Source organism: Falco peregrinus, chromosome 4, assembly GCF_023634155.1.
Source record: "Falco peregrinus isolate bFalPer1 chromosome 4, bFalPer1.pri, whole genome shotgun sequence".
Taxonomy (NCBI): domain Eukaryota; kingdom Metazoa; phylum Chordata; class Aves; order Falconiformes; family Falconidae; genus Falco; species Falco peregrinus.
This window is the reverse complement of record NC_073724.1, coordinates 114,483,526-114,504,996: the sequence shown is the minus strand read 5'-3', so window position 1 is coordinate 114,504,996 and position 21,471 is coordinate 114,483,526. Positions and strand designations below refer to the sequence as shown.

Below are 21,471 nucleotides of genomic sequence, written 5' to 3'. Positions count from 1 at the left end.
ATTTATTTTTTTTCCCCTGTCAAATCTTTCTCTGATTTCTGCAATTAATACAGAACTTCTAGCATTAATGCATAATAGATTCCTGCCTTTTGCATCTTTCAGATCAAGTTTGCATTTTAATACTAAAATCAGGGCATGCGTTAATAAAGTGCAGTGGCATCCAACTTAACTATTTCATTGCCTTCTGTGGATACTTTTGTTGAAAACTGTCAGGCATTAAAATAACACACATCAATGCTAATAACCTTCACTGAGATATACTTAATATACCCTTTAAGATGATATATAAAATCATGGAGTCTAACACAGCAGAAAAAAATGTCTGAAGTCTTGATGCTGCAGTAACTCTACTTATTCGGAGTGCATGTGTGAAGTGAATGCTAATATTGAAAATGTTTAGTATTGGCATATTTTACAATTCCTTCCTTGCAGCATACCAGAGAAAGCTCTATGGGCATTATTCAGCTTGGTGGGGAAAAAAAAGTCTTATGAAATTTTGAAGTGATACATCTGGGGATGGTAGAGTAGCCTGGCAGCATATTAATCTTTACAAGGGTTATCTCTACCTGGTGGAAAACGCATGATAAGGTGCCATCCTTTTAAGCCTCCTGGAACTGTATGGACAGGAAAGCTGGTGAATGTTTAATCTACCAAGCTTTTGTAGAACTCTAATTCCTGAATATTATGACCAAGGACTAACTTTAAATGGGTCTACCCCTGGGTATTGTCAAGTAGTATCTTCAAATATATGATTAAACTTGCAGCCAGAGACTCTGGCTAAGAAATCAAATATACCATCTGAAGCAAACTGTAGGCATGACTTGCTTCAGCAATAAGGAAGGGTTATATTGATGGCCCTCTATAAGAAAAGCTCTTTTTCTTAAGTAGTTACTGCAAAGTCCAGCAGAATTTCAAATAAAGTTGTTGAAAGAGGACATGCATGTTGGAGTGCATGGCCTCATAGCATGAATGTATAAGTTGACTTTCAAAAACATATTTGCATATATTTAAATATACTGGGATTATCTGATGCCTCTCTTGACTTAACTGAGTATCTGTGTCTATGGAATACAAACCCAAATATTTTCAATTCATGCTTTTAAAAAGCCGGTGGAGCCAGTGGGAATAAGAGTCAAAAAGCTATACTGACACTAAGATGTCTTGGAATGCCACCAATCTTATTAAATCAAATGTTCTTCTGAGCGTTTCTCTTAACTATCATAATTAATTATACAGAAGGCGTATAATTACATTTTCCTGTCTATCGACTCATGAAAAAGCACAAGTGAACATTTTCTGTTCAGTAGTATAAGATGTTTATGAACGCTATGTGAAGGTGTGATTTAACTGTGTTAGGCATCTCCGTCCAAGCCTGACATCACAAGTTCCAGGATAGGCAGTGGCAAAGGGCCAGCATGTTGTGTTGCTGGTGATGTGTGATGGTTAGTCTGAGATTGTGAGAGGTGCTGAAACACCTCAGAAATCTCAGAACCTCTGCACTAGCAGAAGACAGGGCTTGGAGGGAACCTTATAGGTGCTGGTGGGTTTTTAGGGATGATGCAGCCCACATCAGGTCCCCAACTGGCAATTAGGAAGGATGTACTGCAGGGTGTAGCATCTGGGAGGAGTTGACTGCTTTGAAGCAAAACAGGGTTTGATTATAGAGGGAGCAACAGCACCTGAAAGGATCTTGGTCTAGGGGTCAATTGTACAATTTACGATAGCCAATAGTTTTGCAAACATTTCTGAAAATTATTTTGCAGCTACAGCTTAAGATCTCAATCTATACTATGTAATACTGAGATTGTTTGAACAACCATAAAGGTACACAGGCACAGACTAATTTTAGCCAAGTAAGAGCTATTCTGGGTTCTCCTTTTGGAAAAAAAACCCCAGACATCAGAAAACAAGTAACAGCCCCCTGGTCGTGGCAATTTTCCCAGTATCATCTGTGAGTGGCAGCTCTACCACAGTGCTTGAACGGCACTGAAGAGCGGGAGGTACCCACCTTCACAATAATTACAAGTTTTTATGGAAGAGAGAAATCGGGAAATGTGCCTATAGCAAGGTCAGTGTAACACCCTAAACTGACATTGCTTGGTGTGGAAGTGGTGCCAAACTGTTGGTAAAACCAGTTTCTTTTTCCACACAGTGTGTGTACGGTGTGATTCAGCAGTTGACCAGGCATATTACTGGAGGAATGTCTATAATCAAAACATTTGAAAATGTTAATATTTATTTATTTATTTAGCAGCTATCTTTTAAATTTTTAACTTATTTCTGGGGTATAGGGTGGTGTCAGTTTTGGTTTGGGTTGTTTTTTCTTTTTTTTTTTTCCGTCAGCTTTTTTCACTTTAGTTCAGATAAAATATGGGTCACTTGAATTTAAGTTTCTGCATTTTAACATTCTGCTTTATTCATAGCATTTTCTTTTGAGACGAGAAGTAGGGAAATATGCTTTATACAGTCAATAATAAAAATATACTATCAAAGCAAAGGAATGTTTCCTCACCTGTTCTTCTTGGATTGATCCTTTATGTTATAGTGAAAGAAATTTGAAGCGAGACTCTCTCTGCTGCATCCTAGGTATAAAAGGTTCTCTCATAAGCTGAAACCCTCTGAGGTAGAATGAGATGCTTAAAAATGCTTGAAGAGTGACAGATTTTCCAGACTTTTAATGAACTATGGATGTGATATTGATCTTTTCTTTTCTTAAACAACTGAGTTGGTAGATGTTTTGTTGCATTTCTGAAAGTTGGCCAATTTGTACTTCACAAAACAAATCATTGGTTAAGTCTTAAAGGGTAGAAGTACCAACAAAGGAGTTTGGGGGGAAAAATGCCAGATAACCTTCATCCAGCTGTTGTTAGGGATCTATGCTTGAACGAGTTGGAGAATCAAGGTAGTGAAAGCAGGTTGAAAGGAATGATGCTATACCTAGTTTGTACCAAGTGGAAAGACATTATAAAATAAGAAAGCAAAATTAAATAAGAAAGCAAATAAGAAAGAAAGAGAAAGGGAGGAGGGACACTGACAATTTCAGATGGGTAATTGAAGACAAGATGACTGCGCATTTGTAGCAAGTGTGTTTTGCATGGATGGGTTTGACCGAGAATTTATATACCTCAACCTATCTGTGTATAAAGCTACATATTGTGTTTCATACAGCTAATATGCTACCTGTGACCCTAATGACAGACGACTAAAGGAGAGAAACACAGCAAATGAACGTGGGTGCCCTCCTGAGTTAATAGAGTTCAGTGACCGGGAACAATTGTTCATATTATAGCAATGCCAGGAGCTGTCAGCTAGGACTGGTTAGCTGTATAGCGTTCTGGCATGAAACACAGTAGAAAACAGTAACAATCTATAATATTTATTGAAAGGTCAAGAAAATAAGAGTGAGATGGAGACAGAAATAAAGTCGTAGTAGCTTGAGACCATCTCTACCATCTGATTTGGGTTTTTTTTGTACAGTGTGGGTATACAAAAATGTTTTGGTTTTCAGTATTAAGCATTTTCTGAATGAGTGCCAGATATAGATTTCCTGTTGAAAAAAAACAAAAACATAAACATCATTAATTACCCGATTTATGCATTAGTCTCTAAGACCACAAAGTGTTACCATTTTGTACAGAATGTAGAACCAGTGGCCTCCAGAAAGGAGTGCCTCTTGGAAATCTTCAGATATTTCTGAGCTTTTATAAAGTGATTCAAGTGATTGTCCAGACTGACACCTTGTATTGCTAACACTTTATTCAGGAATGTCGTATGAAAGGTCATGACATCTATGTTGTGCAGTAAAATAGAAAAGAAAATCACTCACGACTGTATATCTGATACACCCCAGTCTTTGGCCTTCTCTCTTTCCACTCCTATTGCCCTAGTTATCTTGCCAGACTGTCTGTAAATGTGTCTTGCAGACAGATTGCTGTTAGATGTTAGCTTAGCTATTTTATCCTCATTTTCGTCAAAACTTTTTTGACTGAGAATCGGTATATTCACTCCTGACTGTTGCCAAATATAAGCATCTTAGAAGTTGATAAAAGATCTGGGCTAGTTATGCATGAGGCTGTTTATTTAATATGACATTTCTAGTCACTAAATCACACACACGTAAATAAACATAAATTCCTAAGTTGCCTAGGCATATTGGACAGGAAAGCCACTTACATTTCTGATTCCCAAAGCAAAATTGATATTTATTAATCAACCTGTCTGCCTTTTATAATAAACTCCTGTAGCTCTCAGTGTGTGGCCTCATAAAATGTTTTGTAAAAAATATGCTCCTTCCTAAGAGATTTAGACCAGCTGTTAAGCAAGCCAGCCGAACAGTTCTGCTCAGTTGCAGTCTAATTAGAGTTATGCACATTACTGAATTTTTGCTTTTTGGATCTTGTAGTTATAATGCTTCAGTTCACATTAAAAATGTGATATAGAGTCTGTGCTGTCTCTCCAGAAATGTTCGATCATATGTGTGGACTAAAATTTGGATTTTTAAAAATAATACTAATCTATATCATAACACAGATGTGAAAAATTATGTAATCACAAAAAATGTGAGTGCTCATATGAAAAACTGTCTCGTTTAGATTATTTAATGCCATGGGCTATGCTCACAGCTGAGCAAAGGATAAATTGCTAGTTCTTGCATAGCTTCTCAGCTTCATGTAGGATAAATTACATCAGAGTTAAGTGCCAGAATCAGTATTTATTTGTAAGTGAATTCAGGGCTTTTATGGTTGTCAATTTTTATTTTCATTGACCTGTGATACACTTCTAAAGTACTTTCACATGTATTGAGAAGCCTAATTAAGTGAAAGATATTACTTTTTGCAGCTTTCAGAAGTATTTTAGGCTTTCCGCTTTGAGAAATGTGGCTGGGTGAGTCTAAAGTGTGTGATTTTGCAGCCTATAGTTTGACATTTCTTCCCAACTGAAGAGTTTTCTTGAATATTTGGATGGTTATGACAATAGATAGGTATGTTTTAAATGTCTAAACCATTTAGGCAACCTTCAGGTTTTTATCTGAATTCATTTGGAATTACATTGAATTCAATACTGTCTGGAACATGGAAACAGTCAGGCTCCCTGTTCCAAGTGAATATGCAATCTTTTATAAATTCCTGTATGGTGCCTAAAAAACTGAAATACACTTAAGCAGAAGAACAGAGGCTCTGCCAGAGTAAAAGAGAGAGAAAACATGTTGTTCTTTAGGCAAAACTCCCATTTAAATCAGCAGAAGAGAATTAAACTCTTAAGAATTATAAAGGGGTTGGTTTGTTTGTTTGAAGTCAAACATCCTACAGACCATCCTAGGTATAACTGTATCCCTTCTACGTATAACTGTCTATTTATTGAAAATATTACTGGGAAAATTGTAGTGCATAATATCACCTACAACTTTTGCAGTAGCAAAAGCCACATTAGGAACATAATGAATTTAAAACAATGTTATATATTATGATTGTGTTTGAGAGTCATATTTTACTTAGAATCCTGATTTCAAAACTTGTCCAAGGAGGACACATAAGTAAAACAGTTCTTAAAAATTATGTTCAGTAACATTTTAAGACTCTGACTAGAGCATATCAATGCAGATAAAGCAAATGGACCAGATATTTAAATGTAATCCATATTACGTTATATCATTTTTAACAGCCTTCCTCACACTATGCGTTGAGAAGCATTGTGGGAAATTACCTCACTTTCTGAAGGCCAGAATTTTGCCAGTAGTTTGTACCTCATTTTGTTGTCTTCTGTTTTCAAAGGGTGTATGCCTTCTTGTACTTTTGGAGCAGTTTCAACTAAAGTGACATTGTTTACATATATTTTAAGCATTGCTTGAAATTGCTTTTTTCTCCCCACCACCTCCCCCCCCAGTCTTTTGAATTTGCATTTTTAATGTGAATTTGCATTTTTCATGTAGTTTTCCTGGCCATGATGCCATGCTCAGTGCTTGTGTAACTAAAAATGCAGGTCTTTCTCAACAAGGCACCTTGCACATTCCTAAAGGTACATCCATGGAGGCTGAAACCTCCTAGGCTGTGTGCCCTGTCCTAGAAACAGCTGAAAGCATGACTCTGGTATTCTGTATCTTTTTGCATGGGCAAAGAAACACGTGATTTAACGTGTAACATATATCCACGATGTATTCCTTGGGATGTGCATTGAGCATGCAATCAAAGCCAAAGGATTTGTAGGCTCTTTCATACACTTGTTCCAATGGAAAAACCATAGGTAGGAATGGACACGTTTTACTACTGAGTTGTTGCCTTGAAGTATACTGAGATGACATAATGTATTCATATAGCACTTCTGTGTTGTCATGTTATGTCCTGAGCTTTAGTGGTGATTTATTGTTTGCAATAGATGAGATAATCAAAAGGTATATCCCTTTAGTCCTCTTCAGACAAGAGACCATCTGAGGAATATGCTGCCTGCTTCCCTCATCTTTAAAACACAATAAATTACCAATACATTTGTGTAATGCATTTGCAATCTACCATCTTTTTTGTTGTCTTCCTACAGCGTTACTGTAAGTAGAGTATCTTCTCAGGCAAGTATTACTTAACCCGTTATTCGTAAGGAACTACAAAAGCATAGATGCCTGTTATGTACTTGAAAGGGAAGGCTTGAAAGCAAGAAATAGACATGCCAGAGGACATTTTAATGAAACAGTTTTGGCGTGGAGTATGCTTAACTGATTAAAATTATGACTGTGGGAGTGTTAGACAGGTTAGTATGAGGTATGCAGGCAACTGGAAGCAGTCCCCTTATTATATATTATATATATTATCCATTGCATGTGGGGCTTGCTATAAAAAGGATCCGATCTGGATCAGAGCTGGGGCTCACCATAACCTAGACCCACTGCTGTCATTAATTACAAGACTGGTAGGTTGTGACAACCAGCAGAATCTGGGAGCCTGAGCCTGCTAGGGTAAGGCACAACGAGGAATTCTGGGCCCTTTTATCACTTCTACTTTTCCTGAACCTTTCAAGACTTTGAATGGTGAAGAGGAGGAAAGTGGAGAGAACAGATTGTTTCTCTTAAGATCAGAGTTTTCTGGGACTGGGGTTTTGGCACATTGCTCATTATTTAATTCTCTTGGCTGGAAGCAGGAAGCATTTTAGAGCTTTTGGTTCAGCTTGCTATCTAGCTGGCTCCCCTAGAGCCACGTAACAAATAACCAGGGTCCTTGGAGGTGCTTGTTCTGGTGCATTACTATGTGGAGGGTGAAGATGAGTTATGAAAATCCGGGTATATTAAATCTTTTATGTGCTTAGATGCGGGGAATGGTAGAGAAACAGTCTTGTTCAACTAACTTTCTGCTTCTCGGAGGTCTAGGCATGACATATGGTGCTTACTAGTATACATGAAATTAAGCAGCAACTAATTGCTTGCTTTTGTGGTACTTTCTCTCCTTATGATGCTTTTTCTAAAAGTTCATACAAGTTCATTCTAGCATCTTCATGGCATCTGGGTGACATGCAAGAAGACGACCGATGTGCCTGGCTTGGCAAAAGTCAATTTGCAGAAAGATGTGGGAGAATCTTTTAGGCTGTTAGAAGTATGAATCAAAAGAAAATATTTCCAGTGAGATGTGCAGAACAGAAATATAAAAATATCTGTTGACTGGGATCCCAAGGGAATGTTAAATGTAAATGTAATTTAGACAGCAGTATTGACAGCCCTGGAGAAGGCTGAAATATTCTGATTTTTGATGAAGAAGAAAGATAAATATTTTGACAATTTCAAGGAACACTTTCTCAATTTTCTGCTGGTTGGAGAGCTCAAAAAGTTTCTGTTTTCTTGAAACACTCAGGTTAAATTTAAAAACATCAAAGTGTTTGAAAAGATGCTATTTTTTTTATTGTTGTCCTAAAAAGCTATAACAAATTTACTGGACTTTTTTGATCAGCTCTACTCTGTCTGTTATCAAAGTATATCCCACTGGCCATATGCTGCCTCAATTCTTCCTCTGGTTTTCAAAGTGCCAGAGTCTTCTGCAACAAGAAATTTCCCATCATAACTGTCCTAAGGAATGATAATATAATGGACTGGGAAGGTGTGACAAATTTTCTGTTATCCTCTGTTAGCAAATAATTGACTGAAATACATTTTAGACAGGTAAATCTACATTTTATGTTTTCACATACAATATATATTTTCCTACCTCTGAAGATCTTCTCATAGGTGTTAGAAGAATAACTTCTTGTCCTTGACCTCATATTCCTTTACAGTTCTTTTCTTTTTCTAGTCAAAATGGGTATAACATCACCCTTTATTACTGTAATTGCTAAAATGGACCTTTTCGTGTGTCACATTACAATGAAGCATTCATGTAATCAGTTTTGTTATGGACTTGCACAGACCTTTCAGCAGAATTCTGTAAAGTTCTGTAGCAACCGGCGTGGGGGTAGATGCTCTTTTCTTCTATAATGCTTTCTATCACATTACTTCACATTTGTTAATACTTTTATCTTTAGCCTGTCCCAGTGCGGTGGAGCATTATTCTTTTCATTTTAAGAATGAGCAGCTGGCTTGCAGAGAATAATTAAGTTCATGCAGAAGAACTGTAGCAGAATTAAGGGAGAAAAGCCAGTGCCTGCTCTGATGGGGTTTGGGCTGTCCTCTCTCTGTTTTGCTTTAGCAACAGAAATGTGATGAGTCAGTTCCAGAAGCATGGAGACCTGTTCCTTGGCTCTGCCCATAGGAGGGAAGAGTTGCAGCCAGTCCTGGGTAAAGACTTGTTGTTTACCCATCATACTTAATAGTAGATTGTCTTATATTTGGAGGGAATAAGTAGAGCTCTTTCCTCCATATTGCTTCTCTTTTGCATTTTAGCAGGGATACATTGCTTTTTAAAACCTGTGTTCACCACCTGAATGATTAGAAATGTTGTTCTTGATGATTTGCATCTGAAATGACTTAACTCCCCAAGTGATGCTGAACTGTAGGTACTCTTCCCATGAGCTGTGAGGATCACAGCCTAGGAAAGCTGAGGATGAAGGTAAAGAGCAAGAACCAAAATGAAAAGTGGCAGAAGTCATTATCCATTTTATTATTTTTTGTTCTCCACATGTGAGTTGTATTCTCTAACAAGCATTAAAAAGCCAGGTAGGAGCTCCTGGAGGGGGGGAGAGGGTGGCAGGGGGGCTGTTCAGGTGGGTATGGCCCAGCCAATGGCAGGAGATGGCTGGAGAGTCCCAGCTGGGAGCGGGGAGCTGCTGCTTTGGCGGAGGTTTGGCAGAGTGACCAAAGGCAGCCCCAGCCCCTGAGATGACGAGTGGTGTCCATGGGCTGCACGGACTCTGCTGCTGCCCAGAAATGTGCTGAGTGGGCTCAGTCCGTACACCTATACATGTGTCTGCCTGCAAGGAGGTGGTGGCACGAGATTAGTTTGTGGCTATCCTCATTGATGTCATCACTTGTAATTCTTTGATGTTTCATAGTTCAATGAAACTTGGTTTCTTGTGCATGAGGGTTTTTGGAGGAGCTTGGATAAGGAAGGGCTAAGCACATTCACCTTGAACCAAAAATGATGCTCAAAGAAGTCTATGTGTTTCACAAATACAGTGTCTATAACTTGTGGTGAGGCTGCTTAAGCTGATTTTTAAATTTTGCTCTTAGGGCTAATTAAAAAAAAAAAAGTGAGATTTAAGGAGGTCTTTGAAAGAAAAGGCAACATGTAATCAACCAGGAATAGAATAATGTTTATGATAGGATGACATATATTCCTGTGCTCATGCCTGCAACTGTGTTTTGGGCTGCTTCTGTGATTAGCAGGGAGATGAACAGCTCATTAAGGGTTCCCTCGCTTGCTGTTGCAAAAAACCCAGAACATATCGAAAAGATAGATCTCCACAGTCTTTGTGGGTAGGTAAATGGATGTTATCAGCATTCTTGCTCCTCACCTGCTCTGGACAGGCAGAAGGCTGTGACTGGCACAGGACTGTGTTACACAGAGTACGTGCCGCTGCTCCTTGCTTTGGCCATGGCAAACCCTGTAGCCATACTCTGGGAGAGAGGAGATTCTGGGCTTCCAGGCAGTGGGCAGATTCTCTGATTTCCCATACGTCTGTTACCAAGTTATATTGTGCCTTACTTCATCCCTTTTGAAATAGGGCTAATATTCCACCATCACATAGAGCTATTCATAAGTACAAAGAAAATAAAGGTGTTCAAGTGCCACAGGATGGGAGGCACACACATGGTGCTGTCATAGAAGTGTTTCCACACTGGATTCAGTTTTGTTCAGCATTATATTTGGCAAGACCCTTGCAAAATGCACGGTTGACACATATAAGCACTGCTTGCAATGTGTTGTTCCTTCTTTCTTTTTCCCTTGCCAAGGATAAAATTTGTAGTTTATATTATTTCCTGTGGGAGTACTTGCCATGCAAATATGTAACTGTACTACATAACGCTGTGCTTTGATTTGATACAAGAATCTGAGCAGCATAACGGCACATCTGCGGATTTTATACAGAATTTTGGTTGTGATTTCTTGACATAGCAAGAAGAAACTTAAAAATTTATATCAGAAAGGTGAAGCAGGAAGCAGTTTGTCCTGATCTAGGGGCAACCACAAGAACAAAGCAGCATTTTTCAAGTTTTTATTTATTTTTAAGGCTGCTAATGACTGTTATATTACTTGTGTGACTCACTGGAGTTTCCTATGCACCAGCAGAAACTAGAGTGGAAAATCAATTTCTAAAATCAAAATTAAGTACCATAATTAGGTTTGTCTCTATTCCAAGGCTTAACAAATAAAAGAGGAAAAAGAACTGCCTAAATTTAAAACATTGCCTCATGCCATTGTATTGTAAATTGCTAGAATACATCCCTGAGTGCAAGGATGTACTGAGTCTCATTGTTTAACATAGAGCTTATTTAATTTCCATTTCTTGTGCTTCCACAGTTAAAGCTCTATTTCATGCAGTTATGTAGCACAACACCTCATCCTCTCTTCTCTTGACCTGTTGCACCACACGTAGCAGTCTGAGTGCCATCTACCACATCAAATAATAAGAGTCAAAAAAAAAAGTGATAATTGCATGGTAGAGGGCAGGTACGCAGGTTTTGGGGTCTCACACTCAAAGGAGAGCCACAGAAGGAAATGCTTGCATTTTATTTCTTTACTGCTTTGAAGTCCTGTGACATTGCATATGAAATTCTTCATGCCCTCTGCTAGACGACAGTTCTGCCATGTATCAGAAAAGGTGACAAAGGAGATGTCTGCATGCACTGTCTTCTGTTTTAAAGGAGATGTCTGCATGCACTGTCTTCTGTTTTAAAGGAGATGTCTGCATGCACTGTCTTCTGTTTTAAAGGGGAAATTAGATTTGGGGTAAACTTGTAATGCACAGCTGGGTTTCTGAAAGCATAATTTCTAAAGAGAAAATATTTGGCACAAGAAATATTAAGGGAGTAGAAAAAAATAAATTAGAAGAGAAAAGCAAGAACCTCTGTCATCCTTAATATACAGCATTTTGTTTTCACTACTTTTTCATTTTTTTTACCCCCTTCCCTTCTCTGCAACTTTTCTTTGTCGGGATATGGGACTGTTCTCAGAATCACTAGGTTCTATTCCAGCCATTAACTTTGATGCTCCAAGGAAACATTGATCTTTTAAGCAACCAGGTTTCCTCATCTTTAAAATTCAAGCCTAAGTGATAGATTATATTTTTTCATAATAATTTTTAAATTCTATTACAAAACATCATAACTGGTAGAAAATGTCATAGGTAGAAACTTACATACTTGGCACTGGTGAGGCTGTACCTTGACTCCTGGGTTCAGTTTTGGGCCCCTCACTGCGAGACAGACACTGAGGGGCTGGAGCGTGTCCAGAGATGGGAAACGGAGCTGGGAAAGGGTCTGGAACACAAGTCTGATGGGGAGCAGCTGAGGAAACTGGGGGTCTTTATCCTGGAGAGGAGGAGGTGGGAGGGGGGACCTTATTGCACCATACAGCTGCCTGACAGGAGGTTGTAGGCAGGTGGGGGTTGGTCTCTCCTTCAAGTGATAGGAAAAGATGAAATGGCCTCAGTTTGTGCTGGGTGAGGTTTAGATTGGATATTAGGAAAAAATAATTTACTGAAAGGGTGGTCAAGCATTGGAACAGGCTGCCCAGGGAAGTGGTTGAGTCCCAATCCCTGGAGGTATTTAAAAGATGTGTAGATGTGGTGCTTAGGGATGTGGTTTAGTGGTGGACTTGGAAGCGCTGCGTTAATGGTTGGACTCAGTCTTAAAGATCCTTTCCGACCGAAATGATTCTATGATTCTAATCTGATAATCTTTCATCTCTATTGTAGCTGCAACAAAGTAGGTTCTGCCCTGGCCAAAATAGAAGTCAGAATGGGTTATGCTGGTGCCAACTGGGATGACCATCTGTTTTATAAGAGTGACTGTGGGTTTCCTATAAGAATACTGCCTGTTGCAATAGGAGGAGGAATATTTTTCCATTTACCTCTGTTTATAGCACAGAATGAAAAATCAGGTCCTTACAAAACCTTGGTACTTCCATCTACTTTAACTACTGTAAAGTTCAAATGCCTGAAATTTAAATCTTCTGGTTAGAATAGCAGACATTAACATCCCTGCCTTTCCTAGTATTCTGGTCATTAAATAATATGTCTTGGCATCATGTAACTGTGTAAGGCAATTAGTTGTGTTAGGGATGGGAAATGATTGCTTGTACAGTCAGCCAAATCAATACCTGTTGTTGCTTAGTACTAAAAAATAATGAAAAAGCTAGCTACCTTGCCTTCACGTCATCAGCTCTGTTCCTGTAGCCACAGCTGTGAAGTGATTGTTTTAAGTCTTTGGTATTTCATTTTGAACCTGTTCCAGCTTCTGTCCATTTTACTTGAGAGAGTTCTGCAAACCCTGAATGACTGATCTTTTCACCGGTCTTCCTATTCTTACAAGAAAGGCAATATTTATGGCTGAACAGTATTTGTATTTTAAATGGCCCTGTCATCACATTTTACAACTACTGTGTGTATATATTCAGATAGAGGTAGGAGAGAAACAGAATCTACAGCGAACATCTATCTTCACCACAGGTGTGTGAGGGGGAGGTTGACACCCCACGTGTGCGCTGTGAGGAGTTATCCCTTAACAAGAGAAGATTAATGCCCTGTCTAAAGCTAAGCTGCACTTCTTTCCATGCGCTGCCTAAGTAAAACAGCGATGTAAAAGTGAGAAAGGAGGCTAACTGTCAGAAATACTAGTGATAGTGCATACAGACTGTTGGCAAGGTGTTTGAAATGACCATCTGTTTTGGTACTGAGCATCAATTGCCGTTGCTTGCAACGTTGGGGAGGCATGTCATAAAAATAATAGAATTCAACACTTTAACTGCTTTATGCCTATACCTGTGTGTCCACTTGTGGTAAGACCAATTCTTCTCATAGAGGCACAAGAATGCAATTTAATGTATAGTATCGATGTGGCTTGGTTTACTGAAAACCACCCACTCATTCGCAGCAAGAAGCCCGTTGTAAAATTTGCTCTTAACTGATTATCTCCTGTCTGCGATAATATTGCTGCTCAATTGCATGCATCTCTCTGCCCTTGTAATGTAGCACTTCAGTGAGCAAGCTAAAGTACATATTACTCCTGTGAACAGACAGCAGCTGGGAGCTCCAATTCTTCTTCTAAAGCAGCTTGGCTTGTAGCACTTCTGTAAAATGCAGGCTTCGTTATGGTTACAGTAAAATATTAATAATCATAAAATCCCTGGGTACCGGTACAGACCTAATAAACCTGCTATCGACAATCTATGGCAGACTGCTGCATGATGGAGCTGTAAGAAAATGGCTTGTAATCTGGTCATTGCTATACTGTGGGGTTTGAACAGATCTGCAGATGCATGCAAATAGTTAAAATGCATTTCTGATTAGAATCAGAATTAGGTATTTGGCAAGATTTATTCCTCTTGATCTAACATTTTCAGTGGGTGGAGAAAATTACCTCCCTATTGCTTTGTCATTATTCCTTAAATGAACAATGTATTTTTTTTTCCCTTTAAGTGGGATGAATTGTGGCTTTTTATTGCTCCCTATTTTTCCTGAATAAATAGTTCACTAAAGCTGCTAATGTTGATGATAGAAGTCATAAAAAAGGAGGGTTTATTGTTTAATGACTGTTTCCTTTGATTTTTCTCAGCAGCTGAATATACATAAGACTATATAAATAGTTGTTTGAGAGAATGTACCCCTTTTTGGTTCTAGTGCAATGATTTCAAATTATACTTATACTCTTCACAAAACCATGGTAGTAGTATGGGAAGGGTGTTCCACAGTTTAGTTATATAATACAGAAGATATATTTTTTCCTGTTCTCTTTTACTTTAACATTTATAGTGTTAAGCTTTCCAATGATGCTGCTTCTCCTTTTCTGCACTTTTTTTTTTTTTCCCCAATCCATGTTTCCTTTTAGTGATATCCCAGCTAGAAACAAGATCTCTGATTTCTTCCTATATTTTTCTGGCCACCTTTCCTCCTCCTCTTCCCTTTCCTCCATTATAGGGCACTCTGTCATGCCACAAATGTGGAGAGTGGTGTGAGTCTGCTGCGTGGCATAATAAAGCTTTTTTCACCTTGGAGAATCCATCTTACTATCAGCCAAGAGTTCAGAGAGCTGGAGTGGTGTTATGGACAGATAGCTCTTCTATATCAATCGTACTCCAGATGAAACATGATTTTACTCTGTCTTGTGGTTTTACAACTTTCTGACTGCCAGGATTAACTAAATGTTTGAATTGGAAGTAATTAGGAACTATTCTCTTCACAGAAATATTACCGGCTAGCAAATATTTTGTCAGAAGGTTTTAGATGTCAAGCAAAACTCAAACATATACCTTGGTGTATCCTTGACAAAAAAATCACCATCTAAGAATTTCAATTTAGTTATCTAGCTTAAGATTTTAGAATGTGTTAAAGGAGTTCTTTGAACTCTATAACCTTAACGGAATGGAGGAATATATGCCTTCAGGCTCAAAGCTTGGGCAATGCCATCCAGCTCCAGTAACTCAGATGTTCTGTGTAAGTTTTAAGTGGGAGTGGATTATTTTCCCTTTCAAATTCATGCACCCTGGAGAAAACAGTTTCAGCTAGTCTCTGAAAATCCTGGGGCAGAAAAAAGTGTTTCCTTAGCCCCGAGAGCCCTATACTACATTGCTGTGACTGTATTTCCTTTGCCGTGCATCTATTAATTTTGGTTTGCTCTTTACCACAGAGTAGCAGAGCAGAAATTATTCTTGCAAGTGTGCATCCCAAAGGTGATCTTGCACGCAGGGCAGCAGTGGTTCTCCCACATGTTGGTACCTCCACAATCGCACGTGGGAGGGCAACGGGCAGGATTTATCCTATAATACAAAGTACTATCAAATACAATACACTGCTATAAAACCTGTAAGTTTACAGCTTTGATACTGCCTCTGGCTGGGAGGAACATCTGGTTAGTCATATGTCTGGAGCCAAAAGGATATGTTTCTGCTTATTGTTTAGAGATTATTACTGAGGAGAGGTGCGGGGGTTAAAGCTGAAGTATGTGACAAAAGGAGAATAATACATTGCTGTTTCGCTGCAAAAAAGAGGTGTTCATAAGCACTTCTCAACTCCTAATGTAAAATAACTTGCAATTAAAGGAAGAGGAAAAAGCAAGCTTAGGTAGGGCAGAAGTTAAAGATTAATTGGGGGGGGGGGGGCGGGGCAGAAGGTCAGTTTTCTATTTCAGGGAGGCCATTATCAAAGAAAAATAGTAGTCCTTGAGTGAATCTTAAATCCTTCAGCAAAGCATGCATGACATCAGCAAGTGAACTGAACAGCTATGATGTCTGTCGTGAACTGAAACTAGGTAACAAAAATCTCTGTGCACAGATCCCAAACCACTAGGACAAAGTAAAATCCATTTTCCTTCTGAATCTTAATTGCACTGAAACATGTGAAACACCTGTTCCTTCACCTTAATGGTTAATATGCCTTTCTATTTTTGGCACTTCTGTACCCCTTTCCTTTCCTGCAGTGCTGTGTATCTCATATTTGAACTGCTGCTGCTTCTGTTGCGTGCTGGCAAATCCAAGAGAAACAAGGAGTTAAATTTCAGCACAGGAGAAGAGGAGGTGAGCTGTCTGCTACAGTAGTTTACTGCAGCTTCCTTTCATACTGACACATATGTAGTTTGTGGTGACAGTGCTAAAGAACTGCAGACAGGCACTTAGCAGACTGGATGTGAGCTGGATGCAAAGATGCCTCACCCTGGACTTCCTGCTGGCAGTATGTAAATACACCTGCAGACTGGCCACACTGGGTGGTTGTTGGTTTTGGGTGTTTGTTTTGTTGTTTGGTTTTTTTTTTTCCAGAAGGCAGCATGAGAAGACCTGACAAAGCTACTGCATAGTTGAGAGACCTTAACCAGCATTTTAGATTTGAATCTCGTTTGTGAGGGAAGTTTTTGGTTGGATTTTTCTTCTTTTTTTTTTTGTGTGTGTGTGTGCGTGCTGCATATTCAGACTGAAATCTTCATCCCTACAATGTTTGCCTCTATCTGGTATGCCAAGAAGCTGGGACGCAGGTTTGTGCATAACGCCAGGAAAGCAAAATCAGAGAAGGTATGTTCCTAGTGGGAATATAAAGCCTTATGTCTCATGCAAGCTGCCTGCTGGCATCCTGTTGTGTGTCTGGTTAGCTTTAATACCCTGAAAAACGACCTATTGCTATTCATGATTTCACACAAGAATCCTTGAATACTTTGCATATTATTAAATACCGGGGAGAAGATCCTTTCAAAAGTCTTTATGCTCTCTGTTGTTGTTGTTGTTGTTGTTTTTGTGAGGCAAACAGCTGTACATTTGGTATGTTGTGTGTTAAGGGAGCACTCCAGTGAACTTGTTGCTGTGCTGCATTATTTTTACTAGTACAATATTGGGCTCTTAAACAACCGTTGATTGTTTACTGCTTGTATATTTTTGCTAGCGTGGGACCAATGAGAATATAATAACATGCTAAGCATTATTAGTGTTTGGGAATTTTGTTTCATGATACTTGTTGAAACTGTGCTGCAGCATGGATATCTCATTTTAAAAGATATAGGTGTGTAAATATGGTCAGTACTATCTCCCAGTATTTTTCTTCTCAGAAAATTTAACTATGTTTAACCAGCTGTTTTCTGGAAGTCCTTGTAGGTAAGATTCTCCTGCCTTCTTTCTCCATGAGTAAAACTTACATTGGTGTAGAATTTGCAGTAATGATAATTGGGGGATATCACAGCAATTGCCATTTATTCTAAATATAGAAAGCATTAGGTAGTAGACCTGCATTCCGGTTTTGTCTGAATTAATATACAAACCATTTTCATAATGGGACTAATCCCTCTTTTATAAACACAGCATTAGATTGAGGGGAAAAAAACTTCAATGTAATGTTATAAAGTTACCTCATTAGTCTGGTAATGATGGCTTCCTCTATTCCTTGCTGTCTTTGATGTAGTCAAAGAATTTATAAATGGGTTGCTTTATTATTTCTTTGATATGTCTTATGCTATGTAATACAGCCACCAATCCACTAAGTAATTATCCATTGCCTGAATTCCTCTGTAACTAGAAATGCTCTTCATTTAGAGAAAATGATTAGGAGAAATACATTATATTTATGGTTGGGGAGGGGAGAATGGGCAGAGATTTGCTTTCTCTGCAAAATATTCCCAGTGGTTAAAAAGGTGCTGTGTGGTGTTTTTTAAATTTAAACATCCAAGCCATTGTGAAGTTATTCAAATAATAGTGATTTATACATCTCGCATTGCATGCATAAAGGAAAACAGAAACGCAGATAGCTATCCATGGGACTGTCAAACTTTCTTTGCCGTTAATCATATTTCAACAAAGACAGCATCATATAAACTCTCCTGCTGTTTGTGTGTTGCTATGGGAGGAAAAAAAGTTGCAGTCTGGATCTTCCTTAGTCCTGAGGGGCTCCCTCCAGAGGAACGTTTCTTTCAGGTTTCCTCCAAGATGACAGAGGCAGGATGAGTGGACGCATTCCACTCCTGACACAGTGGGACTCACTCAGCAGCTTTTAAACGAGATTTAGTATGGGTTGTTTAAAGCATGTATGTTTATAGCTTGTGCCAATAACCTTGACAAATTTCATAAAACAGTGCCAGGTCTTTGCTAAGAAAATATATTCTTATCTATAGATTCTTGTAGCAGACTAAAAGAATGGTTCAAAATTTTTGGTTCTTTTTGTCTTAAGGTCTTTGAAATATTTATGTATAAATCTATTATAGTGCTACTTATTTTACTCTGTAGGACTTTTAAAATAGTCAAGGCAATTCAGGTCTGTGGTATTCAAGCTTTCAAGACATACCTCATAATTTTTAGAGAAAAGCTTTTTTTGAACGTTACTTCAGCATGCTATTAGCATATTTGTAAGGGAATTTAATTTTTACCAGAAGAGGCTAAGTATGCAAGAAAACGTCTTATAAAATGTTTGTTGATTGTATTATATCAAAACCGAAATCTCGTTCTTGGAGGTTTTTTCCACAATCAGGACTTTCTTTTAATTTATTTTTTTCCATAAGTCAATGGTGTACCCCAGCAAAGGCAGAAAATCCCATTCCTAGCAGTATGCTATTTCAATAAGTGCTATTGATGATTGGAAGCTGATCAACACTGACATCTTCAGTACAATACCTTGGTAACAGGAGAACAAGATATGAAAATAGGTCTATCAGAAAGTAAATTAAAAATAACATTTAATTGCAGGGATTGTTTTTGGTTTGTCTTTTTTTGTATAATGGTTGAATAATCAGATTATTATGCAGTTTTACTTTACATATTTTTTCTGGAAGAATAATTAGCTTTTTCTCTGTGTGCATGATTTGAATTAAAAACTATTTTCTGAATGTGCTTTTGAAGGTAATAACATACAGCAAGAATTTTGATTAGCCTATGTGTTCAAAAAGATTTACTTGCAGTTAAAATCTGGATAGCAGGGACCAGGAGAATGTGGCTCCATAACAGATTTTTCTGTTATGTTTAGCTTCTCTGGATGGGTACAAGTCAAGAGTTTTGTTGGTTTTTTTTTTTTTTTTTAAGGAGTACTTCTAAGAAATGAATGTATGAGCCTATTTGTTTCCATAGGAGCAGGAAGAAAATCAGGGGGTGACACAACAGAAAAGGGTTCTAGCATGGACTCCTGTGTCCACACACACACACGTGCACAGCCTGCCGGTGTCGTTCCTTAAAATGTCAGAACTTTGGGCCTGAATTGCACGGAGAGAAGACTTGAACTTGGATTTCCCAGGTGGCTAGGGAAGCAGAGGTTCCAAGGTGCAAAGCAGAGCACGCAGTGCCAGGAGGGGCGCACCAAGGCAAGGGAAATGCCGATGATTGGGGCAGTCCTTGGTGGGAAGAGCTAAGAAAGCATTAATGTGACAGTGTGGTGCTCCTCTGCATCTGCTCCATACCAGCATGAGGGTGTCTGGTTGTGGTGATGTGGGTGGGCTAGGCCCCTGGTGTCTCCAGAGCTCCCCATCTTTTCCAAAGCTGGAGTTCCTGTACCTCCCATCTCCTCACCTCCCCATAGGTGAATATGGTGGTCCCTGCTCTGGGAAAGCTGGCAGACAAATTGCCTCAAAATGTGTGGGACATGCTTGTTCTTGATGCCCTGAGCCCAGCAGAACTGCAGCCTGAGGACTGGGGGCTCTCAGGAGCCAGCACTTGCCCTGGCTGGAGAAACTATTTTGGGGCTTCGTGAAAGGGAAAAGGGCACTTGTAAGTGGCAAAGAGTTGGGACACCAAAGCGGGGAGGTGGACCTGTTCTCGGTAAGACCTGTGATAGCTCCTGGGCTGGTTTTCATATGTCCCTAACCAGTACCTGCTGCTCCTGGCTGGCATTTCCAGCCCTTGCTTTCCCTCCAGGCCGGCACTTGCTTGGAGGCTGTGATGAGTTGGACCCTGCGGTAGGGCACTGTCTCTTCAACTCCCATGCACAACTTAAACACTTCCTAGGAAGTATTAGGCTTCTAAAACCCAGACACGAACTCCTACTGTTAAAATTTCATCTGGAGAGTAGATAAGACACCTGGGAAGAACTGGATGAATGGCAGCCTTAGGTGTCCTAACTGCGATGATAACAGTTCTTTCAAGTTAAGTAGAGTGCACTAGTATTTTTGAGTCTTATTTTCACTTGAGTCATATTTTTATGATACATTGAAAAGGCTTATTTAAATTCAAAAATGGAACAAAAAATTTTGAAAAACCTTTAAACTTTGGAAAACTGAGCTTTTTTCTAACCACTTCTGGCTAAACCTCTGTAAGAAAAATGGGATAATGCCTATTAATTGCTCTTAATGTTCTCATTTTGCCATGGAAAACTCAAGCATGTCAAAGTTTGTTTCCTTATGTTTTATTGGTTTTATTAGGCTGGTTCATAAACTCTTTTTGGCATATTGCAGTTGTTATCTACAAATTCTACCTCAATCTGGTTGGCTTGGCTTGATTGCTAAAGTTACTCTTGCCCTCAAGTAGTGAGATATTTAGTGTACAGGTAATAATGACACTAATATCGCCTGAAAACAACTGAACTCCGTTCAAGGCAGCTCTGCTCTTACCTGTTTTATTAAAGTTATTAAAACGCTTTGAGTTTGTCACATGAAAGGATTATTGTTATGAGAGTAAATGTGATCATCTGAACATCAGAACTAGAATAACTTAAGGCAAAGATTGATGTCTTGAATTTTTCTCATTAAACCACAATCAAGCAGAAATCAAGAGATGTTAACTGCATGTGGTTATGCTATAAAAATAAGTACTCTAAATGATTGGAAGAGGTACAGAAAAGTAACTGAGCAATTAATCATGTTGATCTGAGAGGGTGAGGTAAAGCAGAGTGAAAAAGCTTTTGATCTTGCTTTACTATATTGATAGAATTTGGGTTCCAGGGTTCAATATCAGAAGTGGGGAAAGACTTGCCAAAGTCACCCTATAGTTTAATTTCAATGGGGAAGCTGAACGCTGGGGGTTTTTCTGCATGTTCAGAAGCAGAACACATTTTAGCCATGACACCCAAGTTACAAATGCTGTCAGAATTAGTTGTGGTGAGGTTTTACATCTGAAGACATCACTTTAAAAGGAGGTTTCTCCTTCTACGTTATTTTTGGGAGCAAAATAACAGGGCCCATGTAAAGGGTTTAAATGAGTTGACTTTCACCATCCTTTTACAGAGTAGCATGGATAGGCTTCTCTTTCTAGCTTTTAGACACCAAAGTGCTCTTATGGTGTTATTGGTTCTAAGAACTGATGTCCTGTGGTTGAAAATATGTAAGTTTTACCCCAGAAGTATTAGTTTATCATTGCAGTTTAAATAATTTATTAATTTTATAATTCAAGATGAAACAATTTAACTTCTAAAAGTAGGTGTGTCTATATAATGGTACAAATAGCATGCAGTTTC

The 21,471-nt window shown here is 38.7% G+C and overlaps 1 protein-coding gene across 14 annotated transcripts in view; it reads left to right on the top strand.

Moving 5' to 3' along the window:
• DLG2 (discs large MAGUK scaffold protein 2) overlaps positions 1 to 21,471 on the top strand; it is a 1,040,329-nt gene that overhangs the window by 496,145 nt on the left and 522,713 nt on the right. For 2 of the 14 annotated variants that reach the window (XM_055801310.1, XM_027779442.2), the window contains exon 1: positions 16,536 to 16,628. The exons of the other annotated variants lie outside the window; for them this stretch is intronic. In XM_055801310.1, coding sequence (XP_055657285.1) covers positions 16,551 to 16,628 — 78 coding nt within the window. In that variant the 5' untranslated portion in view covers positions 16,536 to 16,550. Of the gene's footprint in view, positions 1 to 16,535; positions 16,629 to 21,471 lie in introns of those variants that run through there. 14 annotated transcript variants of the gene reach the window in all.